Here is a 21802-nt window from a genome sequence, read left to right on the forward strand (position 1 = left end):
CACGCCTCAATTATTCGAACGCCAATGGACAGAGACGACTAATTTCAGACACGGTTCGAATCGAGATAGAAGATTGATTAATTCTATTTTCGTCAGAGCCCCGTGTGGATACTGTAAAGATTTTAATGGAAGAAGCTGCCGGTTGCTCTGAATAGCCTTTCTCTTTCCTTAGACCTCCTTCGGCTCACCAGTTTAGCTGAGAACCCTTGCAGGTCTGTTTACAACAGGTTCCACGGGCCTCTTTGATGACGCGTAACGTTACAGCGGGTAAACATGCTTTTAAAAAATGTAACAGGAATATAAAATGAATAGCACTTTATTGTACCGGAACAGTATCGGAACAAATCGTGAATAATATAAAACAATTTAAGAACATTGTCGTAGGACATTGCCGGTCGTTACGCCAAACGTCGAGCTCCGTTCATTTGCTCTTTTTCAAGCGTGTTTGGAGTCGCGTAGCGATTACGCGTAACCGTAGCGCAAGGCTACGGTGTGTTTGTCAGCGCTCATCACCGGCAAATATCCACGATTCGAATCTCGAACTGTCCGAACTGTGCGGCGCGGCGTTCCGAGCAACAGGCTCTTTGTTCCTGCAGCTCGAGAACAAAAAAACCGCACGATGGCTGAGGGAAGCATGCGAAACACGCGTGAATAATTCGACGTTCGTAAAGAGCCCCAGTTCCCAGCTGAAGGAACGTTTCGCGTGCTCGGACTTGCGGATCGTTGCGAGACGTAGTTTTTCGACGAGCTGTCTGATCGTATCTCGCGCCGCGTAGGCCTGCGTTTATCATCTCGTAAACATCCGACGATGCGTTCAAGGTGCATAAACGAGCGAGCCTCGGCGATCTCTGGTCGCGTGCCATCGCGGGAAGCTCTCGACGATGCTCTAAACGATTCTAGACACACTCGGTCAGAGAGATATGGATAGGGAGAGAGGCTCTCGACAAGGCCAATGATCGCGGTCACGTGAGACCGGCGGAAACACGATGTTTTATGCAACATGTTCGTTCCGGCAGCCGAGTCCTTACGTAAAGCCACTTTCGCAAATTGGACGACCTTTTCGCGGGATCCACGTGCGCGCGGAATATTTAAATGCGACCCATCCGCGGCGAGGTTAACAGAGCGCCACGGATTTTCGCGGAGAAGTGCCATAAAGCCGCGACGCGAAAGTGGTGTACGCCAGGATTGATCTGAACTAGAGATTTACTGGTTCGTTGGCAAATTAATCGACACTTTGGATACGAAAATATGAAGTGCAATGATGATAACGTTGCCGCGAGCACCGCGGCAAATTAGTGGGGTTGACAGAAGTGTTAATGGCGGCGCGATGATCGAGGAGAAGCAGCGTTCGCGTCAGCAGAACGGATCGGGCTCGGAGCGGGTCAATTAGGGAGTTTTACGGCATTGCGTCGAAAATCACGAGCCACTCGGCTCTAATTTACGAAACCGGAGAGAGACGAGCGGAGAGGAGAGTTCATATTCGTTAGCGAATAAGATGTCGGTCGTTAACTATCCGCGAGCGCGAGCAACGTTGAATGGCGGTTTGGTTTTCAGACTTACCGGCCACTTGATCCTCGGTGAGCCCATACTCGGACTGAAAAAGAAAGCAGAGAAACGTCGGAGATGAGTTCAGGAACTAGATTAGATTGGAGAGAGAAGAGAAGAGAGAGAGAGAGAGAGGCAGACAGCTGGCCGTCAACGCGCCGCGTGATTTCGTTAAATTGTTATCGCGCTCGGAGCGTCGCAGTAGCATCCCATTAAAAACTTAATATGCGCGGCGACACGCGCCGTACGCGGCCTGTTTGCGGAACGCTGCCAATTCCGCGGCCGAAATCTCATTAATTCGATCAAATTAACCGCTCGATCGTATTCTCCGGCCCGATAATTGCCGGCCGATTAATCCTTTCGGTCTTTTCCTTTTGTTTCACCGAGCTCCGCTCTGTGTTCACTATCCGAATGAAACGGGAATTTGCCCAACGGAATTCGTGGAACGTCTGCCGCCGCCCCTAACGAAAGGTTAGGTGGCGAGTTAATTAATATGACTCCGGTTCGATGCCGCCTCTGGCCAGCGTGTTTAATCAAACACACACAAACCCCCGATCTCGGCTCTCTCCCTCCCTCTTTCTCTCACTCTCTCCCTGTGCCGCGCGTACGAATACACACGCAGAAATTGGCAGAATTAACGACCGTGTTCTAACTTGCAAATTGTTCGAGGCGGTGTAATAGCAACGCCGGCTTATCCGCTTCCTACACGCGGGCGGGACCGACATTGTTAAATCAGCATTAGTAGACGGAAGGATTAAGGAACATATGCCGGTAACGCGATTACAGGGACGTTGACTTATCAGCTGTCCACCCAGCCGTTATCAGACCTCGCTTATGGCTGCCGAAAGAGGATAATGCACGCGGAAGATGCTCCAAGACGATCCTGCTTTACACCTTGTCTTGCAACGTCGAAACTCCTCCTCTTTAAGATTTCAGATAAGACAAGATTACAGTTATTTGGCGGCGGATCTTTATTCAAAATAGGAATCACAAGACACACCATATAAAAATTTCTTTCCATCTTCAACAATTTTAATAAATTGAGAATCACGTGCATCTTCTTAAATTGTCTTAACGTTTTTTAAATGCATAAAATCCTCAGTTTATTGATGACTCATTGTACACTCTCTTCTTCTTGGAAATTGTGATGTAGACGCAAAGAAAATTGTAGTTTAAGTGGTTAAGTTTGGAAGATCGTCGAGGAGCTTGTGGAAAGTGGAGCGTCGAAGGATTCCTCTCCGACACTCGATTTCATTCGTTAGCGAGCGATGCTCGTGTATCAGCCGGTCCGCCATTCACTCGGCCCTTGGCCAATTGCCTGTTAAGCCTCTCCGATGCCATACAAGCGCCGAGATAATAATAATAACCGATTCGTTGCACAAATAGAGTCTATAACAAACGTGGACGACACGACTAGCAACGGAAACAGCTTCCACAGAAAATGATGGAGAATCGAAGAACGAGATTCGGAGCAAGATAGAACACGAACAGCTTCCAGTTACTGTTACAACGCTAGTTAATACCTCATAATTAATACTGGGATCATCAAAGCAATTTTCATTGGACGCTGAACATTTGTTAAACTTTATCTCAAGTACAATAGCCATTCCAAGCCAGAAGAACAAAATGACAGCTCTGTACTAATCAACCTCCTTTCCCCCACTCTCCAAATTTCCAGATCTCCGCAGAAGAAATAACGAAAGTAGACTAAACGTGCGACGCTCCTAATCAATGCCAAGTACGTCGTCTTTCAGGAGCACTGATGATCGAATGAAGTTTCCCGGAACCTCGGGAAACGTTTCAAGGAAGAGGAAAAGGGTCCCTAATCGACGAGCCACTTTTCCACGGGATGGTACCCTCGTGGACGACTGACTTTCGCGGGATTACGTCTCGAGAGGCATTCGCGGATATAATCGTGAGCCCTGTGGGAAAGGGACAGGCTGGCTGTCGTATCTGTCTCGCAGTCGAGGCTCTTGGTTCGATGGTTCCGCGGAAGTAGACGCGGGAGTTGGTATTCAACTGGGTCACGTAGTTTCCCGGCGTTTCAGCGGGCAGAGGAGGCTCGCATAAACTCGCGGAAAGTCGGCCGGGGCTTTGCCAGTGTCCGTCTGTCTGCGCCGCATTTATACATTAGCCGCACGATCTCTTTGAATTCCGATCCGAGAGCGGAGGAGAAGAAGAAGAAGAAGACGAGGAAGAGGACGACTACTCGACTAAAAGCGAGAATTGTAATCTGGTGGAACGGCGAATCGGTTTTCCGAGCCTGTCTGTTCGAATCGCGGGTAAATTGGCTTGCTTACGCTTCTTTGACGGATCTCGCAGTCTATGGTGCTCGTCAGCCTGCGCAGCTTCCCATAGGCGGTCGTGTACTTCTTCTCGGTGTCTGTCATCTTCGAGCGTCACCGTGTTCACTGATGAGACACACTCCCGCAAGCTTCTCGAGAGAATCTTTCTCTATCGACGCGTTCGGATATCCGTTCGACTAAGCTCGATCGTCAAACGCAACGTCGCAACAACACCACCGACACACAAATAATATTTATGGACCAGTCAGCGGCAACGTCACCGGTTGTTTGCGACCAGGCCAGCCCGTTCGACGCGTCTTGACCGTTCATTCTGATCCCCCCTCTAGCGCACTTCACTTCGCGGGGATTAGGGTAACGCGTGTTCACAGCGGATTTTCGCGTGTCCCGTCAACCGGCATTCGGCCTGCCTGCACCCGAAACAAATGATTTTCACGCGGCAATTGCCCCCGGGCTAAGTCGGAGACCCCTCTCTCTATGTCGCAAGCTCGCAAAGAGGGGATTAGAGAGAGAGAGAGGCCACCGCTCTTCAAAAGCTTTCCCAACCTTTTATTTTTTCAACGCGAGACGCGTATTGACCAAAGCGACCGTGAATCTTTAGACAGCCTTCGGCTGTTTTTAACCCGTCTTCATCGACTATTGGCCGACGATCCTTTCTTTATTTACCGCGGGTCGCCCGTCCTTTTTCGTATCTTGCTCTTTCTGTCTTCTTGTTGGTTAATGGCTCGCGAACTCTGCCAAGCTTACCCGTCACTTTGGTGACCATACCTCGATGACAAATTTCAGAGACCACGATCACCACCGTCCGCTCTGAATCAGCCGCGTCATTCGCGGATTTTGGCGGACACCGACTAAGACCGTGCCACTGACGCGGATATTCTAGATGCGCTAACTTTAGGCGATCTTATCATCGAATCTCTAATTGAAACGGTGTTCCCGTGCCAGGTAGAGTCGAGTTTCTTGAACCGCGAAATTGTCAACGGGTCCAGGAGCGACCGGACACCTGAAGGCCCATTTTCTTGGCTTCGGCAGGGCGCTGACGACGCCGATAGTCCAAGTTCGGTGAATCATGATTTCTTAAGTCTCATATTTTTTGACTTGTTGGTTTTGGAAGAAGAAGAGGTCTAAGACACTAGCCAAATTATGTTTGAACACTTCTAGATAAATAGGGTAAACTGTATTAATTCTGGCACTGCACTAGTTATTGGCACTTTTGATTTAAACGGCAAATATTAAGGATTCTTGGTATAGAAAATCGTTTTATATTGCTTCTTATTTATATTTCAAAGCAGCGTTCTAAGTTTTCATAACAGAGTTCCACATATGACTTTTAGCAACGCTGGAGGACAATCGGTAAGACCGACGGATGAGCACAGTGCAGTGTAAACAGTGTTGGGCAAATTTCATTTTAAATGATACATAATTAAATAATATTGGGTTGGCAAATAAGTTCGTTCGGTTTTTGTGATTTATTCCAATGTAAAAAACCGAACGAACTTATTAGCCAACCCAATAAATAAACGTGTGATTTTAATTGCAAATAATAACTAAACTTTTTATTTAAATAAAAATTATTTCAATAATTCCAAAAATGATGTATTTATTATTTCTCATTTGGAAATCAATTAAATAGTTTTTGGTCTTATCTCTTATTTCTTGTATTTTGTACATGTATACAATGAACACGTGGCGAAATTAATATCCTGATTACCCGTATGTATATTATTTACGTAAAGACAACTATTTTTTGTACCAATTTGCTTGGGTCTGTCGCACGTGTTGTCCATCTGTCGGAGTTGAAGTTGTCGGAGCGCGGTGGTTGTAAATAATCGGCCGATTCGGAGCTGATCCAAGCGCGTTTTTTTCTGCTATAGCAACCTTTTCAGGTATACCGCCAGTGGTCGAGCTCTCGTCCGGAGGAATGAAAATACAATTTAATTTATTATTTGTTCATACAAATAATAATTGCAAATTGCGTTTGTAAATAACAATTAACTTTATTATTTTAAATAAATTCATTTAGAGAGACTTGCTCAAATAATAAATAATTATTCTTGCGTTTTATTTGAATATCCAAATAACAAATAACTTATTATTTAAATCATTATTTAAATAATTATTTATTTATTGCCCAACACTGTAAGGTGCCAATCATTGTACAGTTTACCCTAGTCCCGTCTTACATTTCTGGGAGAGGTGGAGAACAATTATGATTCCTAAACGAATACGCTACGTATTTTCCATTGAAAATGGTCTCCAAGAGGAGGTCTATCTAAACAGGAACAAGAAAGATCGAAAGTCCCAACAAGGAAACCGCAACTTTCAGCGAAAGCGCGACTCGCTATCCGTGTCATTAATCTCTGATTCCGTGGATCGTGCAACGATCCTTCTCCCGGTTGTTTCTCGGGATTACGAGCCACCATCTAACTCGGTGGATCGGGTGTCGTAGAGAGAAGTGTTTGTTTTCGTTCGAGCATCGATTCTCCTCGACGGGATGGCGGAGAAGTCTGTGGCTATTTCCGTCGAAAAATCACGGCCATTCTGACCCGCTTAGTCGTGCTTGTCACGGAATCGCCGATTCTCGATCTCGATACGCAATCTCGAGTTAATCTGCGCTTCGATCGAATAGTATGGAATCGCGCTGCACCTACGTCAGCGAATTAATCTTTGGTCGCGACAATCGTCCGCGGGTTAAGTGGAAGATCGTCTCCAATTGTACGCTCGATTACAATGGACTGTGATTCGCGTGTAGAACAAGATCTTAGGATGCCACTGCGCGCATAAATCTCCCTCGGAACGGTGCTACCATCTGATGGATGGACGCCGGCCGTCTGACCACTGCCGGCCGCTTCTACTTTCTCGTCGGTAGTGCAGACGCGCTCCTCGGATTAGCACGGGTTAGCAACGTTTTCCCGAATTTTCGCGAGATTGAAACACGTAAACCAACTGTGGTAATTCAGCTATATCGATCCTCGCTTAACACTGGAACTACCGAGCCCTAAACGAGACTGATCGATACTTCTTTACGGTATTAACAGGATTGAATTCACTCCGCTTTCGTAGCATTTTTATGGTAACTTGAATCAAGGAACACACGAAAATATTTCTTGACACAAATCGCAAAAGAAGTACACAGAGTATTTCACCTAACTTGACCACCTTAAATATCTTTGTTGTTTTTAAAGATTTAAAAAGATGAAAGTGACCTTGATATCTCTAAAAAAAATTACGTAAAAACAAAAATTGTTTTGGTATCGTATGAGCCCCATTTTACCATTCAACTTTGTCCTTCAGACACATTTGACGTATCTTTAAAAACAACCAAGATATTCAAGGTGGTCACAAGTTTGGTGAAATACCCTGTATGTACTCATTAATTGTATGAGAATATTTAAGCAATGTTTGCACGACGCTTCTCCTAATTGGAAGGCTGGAAGATTATTTTTCAGCCGAGCGCTAAGCTAGCAGAAGACGTCTCGTCGTACTCTTTTCCGACTCGTCGAGTGTCTGACCACTCGCGGCTGTTTCTACTCAAGAGTAGCAGGACTCACCAAGTTGATGGTAACGATGAGATCGTACTGCTGCCTCTGTCCCTTCTTCTTGTTCTTGCCGCTCTTAACGGAGACCGCCTTCGGCGTGACTTTAACCTGTCCCTTTTGAGCGGAGGACTTCTGTGCCGGCTTTGAAGATCCCTTTGCGCCAGGTGCGACCTTTTGTCCAGCAGCTAGCGGCGCCTTCTGTCCCGTCGAGCCCTTCTGGTTCACGTGTCCGACTCCGTCTGCTGGTTTGTTGCGAGCCTGTCGTCGGAAACGAAAAGAACATAGATTAGAACAAACTCTCATCTTGTCCCACACATTTCCATCTCCTTATTATTTCCATCACGATTATTGGGAAAGATCTTTGCCCGATCCTCTGCTTCAGAGAAAAGTACGCTCGGATTTACCAGCGGAATTGCAAAAATCTGTTTACCGAAAGTGGGCCAGCGTCGATTACGTTCGCACATTTTCGCGTGTTCCCGATCCCGTGGCGGAGCGAAATGGAAAGAGCCTCGATCGTCGATCGTTTCGAGATCTTCCGGGCCCGTCCCGTAATTAGTCGTTTCGCCGGAGGGGCTCGGTTACGAGGGCTCTAATCGCGGAGAGGCTTTTCCCGATATTTTCGCCCCGGCGACAGTAAAAATCCACTAACGAGAGAGGAACAGAGAGACGAGTCTCCCCCCGGGGGAAAAATCAAGTGTCCCTCTCTCGCCAACGGAGGACAAACGAGAGGACCGTCGGTTTTTTCGCCGGCCTGGAACAGAGGTTCGTTTCTGCTAAGGTCGCGGGACGAACAATACCTTTAATTACGAGCGAGCGTTGAGTCAACATTTCGAGGCCGGAGGATGCACCGCGCGCGGGATGCATTGTTCACGGGCCTCTGCTAATGACACGCCGCGCAGCACGATGCTCGGTAATCTGCGAGAGATTCTACTCGTCGCGCGCCGCCGAGCCTATTGTTCCGTTTTTTTTTCTCGGCCCTGGTTTATCGAGAGAATCAATCTAACGTCATCATGATCAGCCTGGAGTACCGGCCACTCTCGTGTAGCTGCTTAGCTGCCAAACGGGCCAGCAATCTCGAGGAACGAGGGGATTATGCTACTTCAAACTTGGCTAGATCGGTTCTATCATCGATACTGACTGTTCTAACCCGCCTCCTACCAGAGATTATGGTAATAATCCTACAATCATCAGACCCTTCCTCCTGGATAATGTTCGCCAATGGTAGCCGGAAGTTTGATAATTTTTTTCACACCCTCGCAATTTTTATTTCCGCTCGAAATTTTTTTGTGAGATAGTTCGTTCCTCGAACTACATACGATAATATTTTCATTGTCATCCCTTCGCTGATAACGTTTTCAAAAATTGTCGAATTCGACAATGTACATTTTCATTCGAACTACTATATATACGTACCGATAAAATATTTTTTTTCCGCTCTCATACTTTATTTTCCCGGTTGATATTTTTTTACTAGATAGTTGAAACCCTGGGTTACATGTAGAAAAATTTTCACCCACATCCCTGCGTCAACATCGTTCCCAAAAATCGCCAAATTCGTCGATGTCGCGTGGCTGAGTTTCCATTCGAACCACATGTTCGTTCACATGTCCCGATCCCTATGCTCCACCCACGTATGTTCAAATTCCTGCATGGAATTTTCCTCTGTAACAGTACGAACCCTGAGCAACCAGCTAGGAAATTTCCTTGGCTAATAACGTCTGTAAAAATCGTCCAGATCGGTCGATGTTTCGTGGTAGCATTTTTATTGGAACTGCTCCGGGCAATTTCGCATGCGGCGAGCAAATATTTCGCGTGACAGCGGCAAACCGATTCGAGGCAAATGGCTTACGGGCACCGGTCGGAACGACCGCCATCCACTGGCTGCAATTTCCGGATCGACCGGTTTCCGGTTGCGATTGGTTAACCCGAATTTTTCCGAGTATTAGCGATAGGCGAAGGGCCACGGAGTAACGCTTGACTTTTTCACAGTAAATCTGCGAATCGAATATCGTTCTTATCGGGGGAACGGACATACGCAGATACGGATCTCTGGAAACGAGTCCCGGATTCCGACGGCGAGGATGCCTATCGGCGGCAAATAAATCGAGTTAGTTGATACAAACTGCCGGCCGGAAACCATCGGCATCGAGGCCAAGGAGGATACTTCGAGCACCGAGCGACACGTTCGTCGAATTCCACGAAAGTCTCATGATCCAAACAGAGAGAGGAAGACGGAAAGAGTTCTAATATAGGGGAGCCATCTTTCTCAACTCGGCCGTGTCATATTTAAATACCTTGATGACTCCGAGTCGAATCTAACACGTTGAACTGGAATTCAAAATGGTCCTCGTAAAACGAATGCCACCTCAATATCAATCTATTAATATTGAAATGAACTAAGTGTCTACTCCCGAGAGTACTCTCAATTTGCGTGTACATTTGTGAGTATTCCAAAATTTTTTTGCTATTGAAGATTGACGCGAGTCTCAGCTAGAGTTGGGCAAAAATTAAATCTACAATTGACGAATACATTTCTACTTCAATCGTTAATCGCAATTAGCAATTAATCTCCTACTTTAGTCGTTAAAAAATTGCATTAAATACTTATTAATCGTTAATCGAAATTACAATTAAAACTCCTACTTTGATTGATGTGCTTGATTGATGTGCTTACACATTTTTAACATGTCCACTGCTTTAAATCGAAGTTGCCCATCTTTGTCATAAATGCACAAAATCCGAAGTCTAGTTACAAGAATGCTCGTGAACAGAACGGATGCGCGAAAGTTCGCTGCAATTGTTGCAATGTACATAATAAGAAAAAGGAGACGTTCTAATGCGAGCCGATCGTGATCGAAGGGAAGAGAGCGCAGGGTTCGTCGACCGTTTGTCCAATTACCCGACAAGGTAGACTTTCCTCTAAATATAGCAGCGACTCGTGAGATACACAATCGGTATTGGACGTTCTAATAATACCGGCGAGTTTATTCAAATAATAATTCAGCGGAGGAGGCGGCAGGGTGGCCGCGTGGGCGGAACTGACGAGATAATTATAGCGTGTGCGCCGTCTACCGCGTTCTTACGAAAAGCACTATATCACCGGGCAGGCCACGCGGCCACGAAAAAACGCGGCAAGAACTGCACATCTTCGCTTCCGTTCGACGGTGCAACGCGGCAACCTTTTTGCGGAACGGCCGATGCATCGGGTTACACGGTTGTGCAACCATACGATCCTACCATGAGCCCGGAATTCGCTATGCGTGCCTCGCCGATGGGCGTTGTGCATCTTCTTCGTTCACTGAAACTACCGGCCTACTGTTTCTCTCGATTTTCTATTCACCGAAGCCGAATTTATCGTTCGCAAATAAATAGCGGAATCTCGCGAATAAACTGCGCGTTTATGTTTCTTGAATCCGTCGGCGCGGGAGGAGTTTATTCTCCGGCGTCTGGAAACACAAATTCTCTGCAGACCTTTATGCATTTGCACGGAAAGATTCGCAGGCTAGAAAGTGTGCGATCAACATTCGAAGAACTAACAGAATGTTCATTTAATCCGCGGGATGCACTGCCGAAAATATTTATCCCATTGTGTTCTAGAAAAAACAAAGATCCGAGAGAGGACAGACATTGCAATAAAAATGCAAGCAGCTAAAAAAAACCGTAGCTCAACGTCACACGGTTACAGATTGCGCAATTTCCCAGCAATCTTTTACCTCGCACTCGGTTCGCCGGAAGGCCGCGCGTCAGCGTAAAAATTGGACGAACGCGACTTTAATTCGTCAAATGGTCCACGTAGGGCTTCGCGATAATTCCAGCGAATTTTATCTCGTTTCCCGGGACCACGGTCGATGTAACGCGGAATAATGAATATTCCCTGGACCCGTGCTCGCGAGAAGTCTAATTATCTGCAGGAATTTCTGAGAGCCCGCGGGGATATTAAATTTCTCGGGATCCGATAAAAAGAATCGGCGATATATATCGCGGTCGAACGACGGCTGCGGCGACTGGTTGAATGGAAACCAGTAGTATCATAGTCTGGAATGTTTTGAAATAGCACCCAGCATCCCCACTTTTCTTCTTTCCGCCTCCACCCCCGCAGTTTCCCACCGCCCATTCCTGCTGCCCTCTCTCTCTCTCTTTCTCCCTCTCTCTCGCGTGTGTGTGCGGCGCAAACGAAAATTTTATTGCTTTTCCCTCAAAGTTTTTGGCAGGCTTTCCGAGCCCACGCAGAAAACAGTCGCATAACAGGCCGGACTCTAAGTAATATATCCGTTGCGTAATGCATCGGGATTACCCATTTTCGGACATGCATTCCTACGATGCGCCGCGACGCGACCACCGATTTATTGCATCGCTGCAACCTCGAGGCTTCCACGATGATTTACAGACCCGTCTAGGGAATTGGGCTGATGGAACTGAAAAGTTTCTCGGTTTTACGATGACTGCAAAACTTTCAACGAGTTCCTATAACGAGTCGATTGCGGACAAATCGCTAGGGGAGAGATCGTTTTGGTATGTTCTCTCCCAGCGATTCCGCGAGCCTTTGAGCATTCATGTTTATTAGGCGAATTCGTTGGCGGCAAATTGCCACGGTGAGAGATCGATTCGCTGGGAAGATGAATGATCGGGCTGTGCGCCTGAGTTGCCAAGTATTCGCTCTATGGGACTAACCTCTCGTAAAAAGTACTGGATTAATTAATTCGTCGTTTTTAATGGACTGCGGATTTTTATGCATTTATGACAAAAATGAGCTAGTATACAGCTTTCGTTGCAACTTACAGATATTATTAAAAGAGGAAAGAACTTTTCATCGGTGGTATTTATTGGTGCATCAGTGACGAAACTTGTTCAATTGTTTTGTAATGATTAGACAAAGCGTGTAGACGAATTCGAAGAAACTCGAATCAAATGAAATCATATTTTCCGTGGTGATAGCCAGAGGTGGGTATTATTTGGCGAAAAAAATATTTGAAATACCATTTAATATTTTAGATTCTCTTTTGCTTAAAGAAAATGGTATTTTAAACAAGATATAGAATTTCGAAGACAAAATATTTCTATTTTAACAAATCTGAACCTCAAAATAAAATATTTCTATTTCAATTCCATTTTACTTTTTGCATTGTTATAGTACTCTGAGAAACCGCATAAACATACGGTCTATCTATAAATGTATTGAATTCGAACCACTATTTTCAGCAATAATATTTAAAATTGAAATTGAAAATAAAGACAAAATACAAATGTTTTCAATATTCTCCAAATAAAATACTATTTTCAAACAAATTACTGCCTCAAATAAATTATTTTATTTTCAAAAATTACTGCATCAAATAAAACATTTTATTTTCACAAATTACAGCATCAAATAAAATATTTTATTTTCAAAGTTGTACACATGCTTTAAAATAAATAGGACTATTTACTATTTAAAATACTATTTTCCCTAGCTCTGGTGATAGCCTTTTTATAACAGAAAGAAATTAAAATCGTACCAAACTCTGTCATATTTTATATCCTAGCTTTTTTGAAAATGTTTAAGAGCCATAATCGCATATAAATCGACGATCTACTAGTGAACCAATGTGAAACATCACGAGGGCTAAAATAGAGTAAAATCAACCAGGAAAATGATTAAAAAAGTGGATGTTGAGGTGTCATCACTTGAACAAGCTCGGTTCGGTGATTCCAATTTTGAGCGACAGAGTATTCGAAAACGCCAACAATGCGCGCCCCGGCGAGCTCAGAAAGGCGTGAGGTTAAAGAGAGGAAAAAGCAGCGAACGGGGCTCGGCTCTTTGACAGCCGGCCTTGAATCGAGAGCGTGGTTTTCGAGCTGGTTGGTTAACCGTTTCCACGGAGAACCGTAGCATTATAGCACGGTGCGAGAGCTGGCCGAGCCTCATGCTGCGTCGAGAGCTGTGAATTTCGACAGCTCTTAGGAAGGGGCGCGAGAAGAGAGGAAACGCTTATTCTCCCCCTACCACGGGGTCCGGCTAAGCTTATAAAAGATATATCCAGTGCGGATAAGCCGTTAGTGAGAGAGAACCGAGAGACACGACGAAGTTCCGCGGCGAGGAAACCCGGAAGATGGTTAGTTCCACGTCTGATTCACCCTCGGACCGGTTGTTGTTGCACGCGTTGGGACACCGTGATTGCCCTCTGAAATTCGGCGTTCGCGTTAATGTGTAATTCGGACTGCGGATGTTCATGGGAACTCCGGTCCTCGTTCGAGAGGAATCGAGAGAAAGTGCAGTAGAAATTCTTGTTCTGCTGTAGCATTTGGTGGATAATTCGTGAGCCATTCGATTTTAAGTCGGTACATTAGACTGCGGATTTTATGCATGTATTTTAAAAATGAGTTGGCACGATGTAAGGCAGATTACAAGAATTTCAGAATACGCTTTTGTAGTAGAAACGAGTAGCTGACATTTAGAACGGTAGAAATATTACACGGTAAAATTATTAATGAAAGGTACGAACGTCTTTTACATTTCGCGACGGATGCATGCAACGAAGACGTAGGAAATGAGGATGAAGAATATCGCAAGAATTTCACGGAGATCACAGCGAAGTTATTACTGAAAGAGACAGACGTGTACCTAGGTATCTCGCAACGAATGCAAAACTTTGTAACGGAATGAAGATCCGCAGTCCACTAATCAGATTAGACTTCCCTCCGTCAAAGAGATGTCGAAACAATCGGCCGACCCGCGTCTCCAATGAAGAATTCTCGGTTTTATGGTTCCGGCGTCGAGGAACTGATAAAAGTGTCGCGTCCCGCGTCTCCGTCGTCCGGAAACTGGGTCGCTCACGAACTGATAGTTGTTGTTTCTGTTTCAGGACGAGGAACAAGTGAAAAGTGAGTAGCCGATGACGGGGAACGGAGGCGGAACTGTGTCCGCGTGCAAATAGAATTCGCTTCGGCCGTATTTCACTGGTCTCGGTCGCGTCAACAAGTACGCGGGGCATTCCTCGAAGGAAGGCAGAACGGAAGGAAGGAAGGAAGGAAGGAAGGAAGGAAGGAAGGTCGCGGGCTGTTTAAAATTTAGGTCGCGAACGATGTGTATTTCACGCTGCCAGACGCAACGGGGGCGACTTCAAAGACCGGCCACCACCTTGGTGTGCTTGCTCATTAAGATTTGTCGCGGCTACGTGGCCAGACTCGATCATGATCGTTGCCAAATCGCCATTCGATTTATCGCTATCACGCACAGCGCGCTACCGACGCCGAATCTCGCCAGCTCTGCTTTCCAAATAAACAGGGAATAACTTTGAACCCCTCAGATATCACCGCGCGTTGCAATATTTCAAAATTTTGTGCCCGAATTCGGAGAACGAAAGATCTTCCTTTCTTAAATAGTTTTAATAGAATCATTCTGTAACATCATACGAGAAGAAGAAGGTTTCGGAGCACAGTGCGAAGCTCTCGTTGCGCAATCGGACTCGCAATCGCAAAATAAACCGCGGATCGGCCGCGTGTCGGCTCGCTATATTAATACACGCGCCGCTCCGGCACGTGTAAATAAATGCTGGACCGACGCTCCGTTAGCGTCACGACGCCCGGCGATCATTTACCAGACTTCTTTCCTTCGTTCCGAGCACTGCGTTTCGTATATTCGCGATTTTTTTAAGTTGCACTTGGCCCGAACTGTTCTTATCGTTTACTTAACTATCGTACGTTCCTCCGGAGAGATACTGGGGCCTCTACTTCACCCAATTCCGCGTTACGCTTTAAATCAACGAACGGTGTGCTTTTTTTCTTTATTCTCGTAATCTTGAATTCTTCGGACGAGCACCGCTCTCTTCTAGTAGCAATTAAAATCTTGGACATCGTACGGTCAGCTTTTATTTTCCGCGAACGTGATCACCGTGTGATTGCAACGTGATCGCTTCTGTTTTACAGTGCTCAGGAGGGCTTTCTCCATGTTCGACTCCTCGAAGTCGGGCCGGATCGAGAAGGAAAAAGTGAGAACGATCTTGAACACCCTGGGGCACACTTTCGACGACCACGAGCTCGAGGTGATTCTCAAGCAGGAGGACGAGGAAGGTACCGTATCGCGATCATAGTTCGCTAATTGTTTCGAGAATACCCTCGAATCGTTGACCCTCGATTATCGGGGTGGATGTGTTAGCGCGAGGCGAGCGATTCCTCGGGCGAGAATTTTTTGGATCGATGAGGACGGTTCGATCGGCCGACCGAACCGGGCCAAATAATTCATGATATAATGACTGGAAACGTGGCGAAGCTGCTACGAAAGCCGGACACGACGCGAAAACTTTCCTAAACTTTCCTCGGCCCAAGGTGGCCCCGCGCGTGGTTTCTCGAGTTTCATACTAATCGATTATCGTGCCTACCAGTGTATACCGTCGAGAAGTTCCCAGGATTGATGGAGTCGAAGCGATTATGATACTCTGGGTCAGGATAGACCCAGGCGAAATCGTACAAATTCGTCTCAATTCACACGAAATACATCACACAGTATGGACACTTTCTAGGACACGAGAAATTTCTTGATCCCGAAAAGCTTCGCCGGTTGAAAGAGTCGGTTATATTGATTCGTGCCTGATAAATCCTGATTGAGGACCATAGTGCGACGACGTCCTCTGCTAGATCGAATCAGTGATCCGCGCGATACATGATCCTCGCCGCGGATTTCCTGCGAGCGACCTTTCAAAAAGAAGAATGGACCCCTTCAGGATCTCGCCGGAGATATCCGAGCGACTCCTTTTTACCGTGAAAAAGAATTGGGTCGGAGTGGGCGTCGAAAAGAGAGCCTCTCTCTTTCTCCTCGCATACTTTTCTCCTCGTATCCCCGGCCTGGTCCACCGTGTATCGACTGCGAGAGCACCCTCTGGCACGAGTCGCACGTTAGACGCGGCCGCCGTCAAAGAGCTTCTCACCCACGCGATTCCCGCCGCTGAGAAGATTAAAACCGGTCCACCCGGTAATTTGAAAGCTCGGGTTAGTCGAGCAGAGCCCACCAGACGGCCCCGTTTCGTTATTAATCCTGCCACCGGTGAAATGGCCCACCGCTGGTCGACACTGTCTCCCTTAAGGCACTCGATCCTTACTCCAATCCGCGGTATTCATTCTTGAACTTGTCTTTGAATTCTTTCTGATACCGTGTCAGATTTTCGCAGCAGCAGCGTATTTTACTGTGAGAAAGATTTTAGTGTATGTCTGACCATGACCTGCCTATTCTACTCCGTGTAAGAACTCCAAGCCTCCCTCCACAGAGGGTTGATCTATTGGGTTGGCAAGAAAGTAATCTCGATATTTTAAAGCGAAGTTAAAAGCCGAACTTTTTCTTTCAAGCGATGAACTTTAATCAATAAAATATTTTCTTATTTATTCTTTTTGGCAAAAGATCATCGAACAAAAGGGAGAATATCCAATTTATTAAAGAAAAAATTTGACTCTATTTTACCTTAAAATACCGAAATTACTTTCTTACCAACCCAATACATGAGCCCTTTATTTTGAAAGTGGCCTGAGTCCATTTTCGAGAAAAATCTAGCTAGCAATTTTAATATTTACATTTCTACGTTGTCTTTTCATTTTAAAGCAAATTGTAACTAATATATTTAAAATCACAAAGATTTTGTAAAAAGGAAATTAGCTGGTTAATGGAATGCGTAATAGAATTCGTATCCTATACGTATATTTTTAATTTCATTGAAACGCAAACTCTTAAATATCTCAATTTAAACTTAAATAGACTTCGGCCACTTTCAAAATAAACCTTTCACCGAATTAGTTAACAATATAAAACTCGCAGTTTCCGAACAACCTACAAATCCGGAGGACACTCATCAAGGACACAATTTTTCGAAACTAGCACGTCGAACTTTTCGCAAAAAGTGTTTCAGTATTCAAGGGGTCGAAGGGGGACGGTGGCTCGCGCAAAGGCTTAATCTGCAAGTCAAGCAGCCCGGGCAAGTTAAAATTCGCCGAACAGTGAATCAAAGACCACGACGGCAACGATGAGTTTGCTAGGGACCGTTCGTCAGTCATCTTTCTGTGTGCAAAGGGGTTAATAGTGGCCGGTGCGGCTAGAAACTAGTTCGAAACGGTCCGCAGTTCCGCCGTTTCCTAAGAAGCGTGGATCGAACGTGGCTCCAGTTAGCACGTCCGGAGACCGGATAGGTTTCGAGGGAGGTGTATTTAAGGGTGACGTTGATCTGTGACACACGTCCAGCCGGACGTTGCCGGAATTAGCGTAAACCCTTGGAATCGAGGGGCGGGTCTCTCGCTCCAGCCGCGAGGGGCTTTGTCTGGTTGCATTATTATGCAGATATTGTCCTGCTTGTCGATCGAACCCGCTTCGGGTATTCCGGTCAGCGTCGACACGGATCTAGCTATCCACAAAGAGAAAGAGAAACGGACAAAGAGAAAGATAGACTCTGTCCGCTATCCACCGATCTCCTTCCCGACCGTGTTTTCTCTCGGTTATAAATTTCAAATTTCTTTAACGTTGCGGTGTTGCGTAAACGGGACCGCTTGGAACGTTCCCAAGTATATTGTCCCCCCGTGTGTTTTCCTATCGGTAAAAAGCGGAACGACGCGAAAGGGAAACAGGGAAAGGAGCCGCTGAACGGGGCCGGAGTTGTTTACCACAACCGTCGTCCTGGAACCAGCTCCCCTCTCAATTTTTCTCTTTCCCCTTTTTATCTATCTATATTTAATGGCTTTTAATCGGGGCTGGTTTGATTTTCAGGCAGCGGAAAATTGAATTTCGACTCGTTCTACCGGGTGGCGTCCCACTTCCAAGAGGAGGACGACGAAGCGCTGCAGAAGGAGCTCAAGGAAGCTTTCAGGCTCTACGACAAGGAGGGCAACGGATATATTCCCACCACCTCGCTCAGAGAGATTCTTGCCGCCCTCGACGATCAGATAACCCCCGATCAAATGGACGGCATGATCGCTGAAATTGATACCGACGGATCCGGCACTGTTGACTTTGACGGTATCTATAACCTCCCTTGCTTTCTGCACCGCGAATCTGTCTTTTGAATCTCCCTTTCTCGCGGGGCCTCGGAACAGCTGAGAATTTTCATCTCGCCCTTTCGAACTAAGTGCGTGGGCTGCTTCGCATCTTTTAAGCAGTGTTACGACAGCTAGATACTCTCGAAACGTTCAGAAATATTTTTTATGTAATATCAGTCATCCGATTTCCTCAGCTCCAGGAAATAATATTTTTCTACACTCAATGAGCGAGTAAAAATTTTGAAAAAATTGCGCAAAGCTAGAGTTAATATGCAGCTATAATCTGCATTTTGTATTCGAGAGATGCAATGGCAAAGTTAGGGGTAGCACTCTGCAACTCCGAATGTTTCTTTACGAAGCAATACTTTCGTTGAAGTTTCAACTATCGCCTAAGTACTAAAAACGAGGCAGTTACCTTTAGCGTAGAATTCTCTCCAGCTGGGATGTATAAAAATTGCACTCGGTGCCGCCGGTTATCGTCGAGCAATATAAATAAAGAGTTACGATATCGGCAGAAAGTTTTTCGCCAGGCGTCCCCGTGGCTCGTTACAGCGGCCCCGTACGAGGGCTTGATTAAACCTCGAACGTCTTAATACCGGTCTTAGAAAGCTCCTTTGAAAAAGCTCGGCCAGGCCCGAGCATAAAGGGGCAAGGACGACCTACTTGCTCTACAGGAGAAACATTCGTAGCGAGATGAAAAGGGTGTCCCGTAATCTTCAGGATCTCAGTCGATCCTCTAACGCTAGGGTCACGAGAGTAGAATAGCCTCGACTAAGAAATTGTTCAAGCCCCGTCTCCTAATTGTGTCTGCTCTCTTTCATCCCTCACAGAGTTCATGGAAATGATGACCGGCGATTAAACGAGAGGAGAATCGCGAAGATCACAAGAGAAGAGAGAGAGAGAAGCGAGCATTTTTCCATTCTACTTCCACGAGAACAGAAAGCTTCGATCGACCAAGGCAACAACGGTAAACGGATCGAACAGGCACCGAGAGAACCGTCCTTCATTTTCATTTGTACATTTGTTTGCGCGACACCGTTTGTAACGACACCGTTGATTAAGCACACGATTAAACGTCATCTTGAACGATCTCGCCCTTTCACTCCCCCGAAAAGAGACCCACGGCGAGATTAACGAGCACACATCGATCCGGAGTTACGACTCGTTGGACGTAAGTTATGGCAACCGAGTTGGAATCGGCGGACGACCATTATTTTCACGGTCGCGTGATGAATTCGACGACAACCGACCTGTGTCCTTTACACCTGCCGGTAGCTGCGCGATTCTGCCGGAATCAATCTACCTGGATCTACCTGACCCCGTCCACGAGCTCACTGGCTTGGAAAAGATGAATCCTGGGTGAACTATTTTAAATCTAAGTAGATCGGGTTGATAGTAGAGGACAAGATATTCTAGGTCGAGAGAAATGTGCTGATTTGGAATTAAAGGGTGAAAGCTTCGCACTCACGCGCGCATTATGCTCGCAGAATAATCAAAGGGGCAATTGTATCAACCTAAATACCCTCCACTCGACCTCATAGTCCCGTCATTTAATAACTGGCGACCCGTGATTCGGGGAAGTTGCATGGGATATTAATCAAGGATCACCGATGAGCGAATTGCTGAGGGTGCGCGTCGAGGGGGTGGCGGCAGGTGTCCTGATTCCGCGAAGGCCAGCGATTCGATCAACCCGGGCATCGACTCGCGCCGTTCGAGGCCAGCTTCATAGTTTGCCTTCGTATTATCAGTCATGTTTCGCGACACCGTTCCGCGAAAGTGTACGAGAACATCGGTTGAAATCGAAAACGACGGGAACCCCGTGAGCTATGTACTGGCGACGGTGTCGGACCGGTGTGAATCGCGATCAAAGATACACGGAATATCGCTGGCATGACTTACAGCGTCGGGTAGGCGTACGCCCGATAGACGGCAATCCGGTGACACCGATGATCGTAAATTGTCATTCGCGCGGCGCTCGTAGGAAACGGAATAGGGTTTCTGGTGTCATTAATATTTCCAAAGGCTGCATGCATAACGAGAGAGGGATTACCGTGGCTGTAACGACTTTCTATTAGAGGGCACGCGAAAGCCTGCACTAGATTCATGCCTCTGTTAATTATACATTAACGCACCCGATGGCGTACACATAGGCTTTTAGTCTCGCCGTACCTCTGTGTTCGAATGAATAAATCAAGCGCTTTAAATGGATCAATTTTCCTCGGTTATTAGTTAAAGAGAACTGTGGACTTCAACACGCCGCACAGTGTGACGAATGGCCTTTTTAGCCGGACGAAATTCTAAATCGCCTATTTTACCATATTTATTCGTTAAACGACGCAACTTCATTGTAAAAATTAGTACAGTTTTGCAACGTTTTGCAAGTCAATTTTGGTATTCAAATAAATTAGAGAGTCTCTACTTTATAATAATGTAAAAATCATCGCGTGGAGCGACCTGGAGCATATACTAATTTATTAACGAAGAGGAGTAACATGGGCGTTTCTGTGGAAAAATAAATACCGTCTTTGACATATAATTTACAAAAATAGAGGAATGTTATCGATAATTTGGAATTACTAAAGTGAAAATACATGTTTTGAGATGCTATATCCATCATGTATAGGAAATTTAAATACTGCTTAGTACATTTTAACATATTTCTAGCGCGTATGGTAATGTGCCCATTCATTTATAGGTTAGGCGCCTTTTAGGTGAAGTTTACACGCTCTGTAAACATACAACAAAAGAATTTAAAGTTTTAATATTCAAGGGTTTTAATGCATGGTCATTTTCGATTATATTGGCACAGTTAGTTTTTGTTTATTTGGAAGTTAATATTGTCCAGCTAAAAAGGCCATTCGTCACACTGTGCGCCGTTGAAATTTTTTTTCCAGTGCAGGGAAGTGTGAATCTGAGGTTTGGAATTGGAATCAGCCAATTGATAGGTGCAAAACGATTATTTTGCATCCGAAATTAGCGCGAAGAAGGGACACACGGGAGAAGGTAATATTTTATGGAAATGGCACAGCGCCGCAGGCGATGATTCTCACGAAAGAGCAGTTCCAGCCAATCAGTCTCGGATCCTCGAGGCGGGAATTGTCTCGGAAAGATCGGCCCGAAACGAACCGTAGAGGAACCCCGAGTGAAATCCTACAACGACCCGGAATATACCCTGGACCGTCCCACCCCGTTTTCTCCTTTCTTCTCTTCCTTCCATCCGTTGTTTCTATCCCACTTCCTTTCCCAGAAGCCTCTCTATCCTACCATGGTTACGACTCCGGGCTTGGTCCCGACCGTTTCACCCACTCAAGTTTTAGTCCGAGTGTTCGCGAGCTAGATCCGGAAGCCGCTTCCAAAGGATCAATAATTGGGGCCGACTGCAACCGCCCTTGAAAAGCTATAGCCCCCGCCGGTTGGTGAACGCCA

At 45.9% G+C, this 21802-nt stretch overlaps 2 protein-coding genes across 6 annotated transcripts in view; one reads left to right on the plus strand and one right to left on the minus strand.

Moving 5' to 3' along the window:
• LOC143211113 (neo-calmodulin) overlaps window positions 1–21802 on the minus strand; it is a 110353-nt gene that overhangs the window by 12989 nt on the left and 75562 nt on the right. For 4 of the 5 annotated variants that reach the window (XM_076428568.1, XM_076428567.1, XM_076428565.1 and 1 more), the window contains 2 exons: window positions 7400–7645; window positions 1561–1594 (listed from right to left, as the gene is read on the minus strand). In XM_076428568.1, coding sequence (XP_076284683.1) covers window positions 1561–1594; window positions 7400–7645 — 280 coding nt within the window. Of the gene's footprint in view, window positions 1–1560; window positions 1595–3845; window positions 5264–7399; window positions 7646–21802 lie in introns of those variants that run through there. The other variant, XM_076428569.1, reaches the window with a different exon arrangement.
• Tpnciib (troponin C type IIb) lies at window positions 13337–19465 on the plus strand. Its single transcript, XM_076428570.1, has 5 exons — window positions 13337–13479; window positions 14230–14248; window positions 15293–15436; window positions 18108–18356; window positions 19207–19465. Exons 1-5 carry the CDS (start codon window positions 13477–13479, stop codon window positions 19233–19235), a joined length of 444 nt encoding a protein of 147 aa, XP_076284685.1. The 5' UTR covers window positions 13337–13476; the 3' UTR covers window positions 19236–19465.

The sequence above is a fragment of the Lasioglossum baleicum genome, chromosome 8 (genome assembly GCF_051020765.1).
Source record: "Lasioglossum baleicum chromosome 8, iyLasBale1, whole genome shotgun sequence".
NCBI lineage: Eukaryota > Metazoa > Arthropoda > Insecta > Hymenoptera > Halictidae > Lasioglossum > Lasioglossum baleicum.

What these genes read in the sequence shown, in the direction of transcription:
- Tpnciib (XM_076428570.1), top strand. An exon ending in CAAGCAGGAGGACGAGGAAG is followed by an intron (nt 15,437 to 18,107) that starts GTACCGTATCGC and finishes TTTGATTTTCAG; the next exon opens with GCAGCGGAAAATTGAATTTC. An exon ending in CGGCACTGTTGACTTTGACG is followed by an intron (nt 18,357 to 19,206) that starts GTATCTATAACC and finishes CATCCCTCACAG; the next exon opens with AGTTCATGGAAATGATGACC.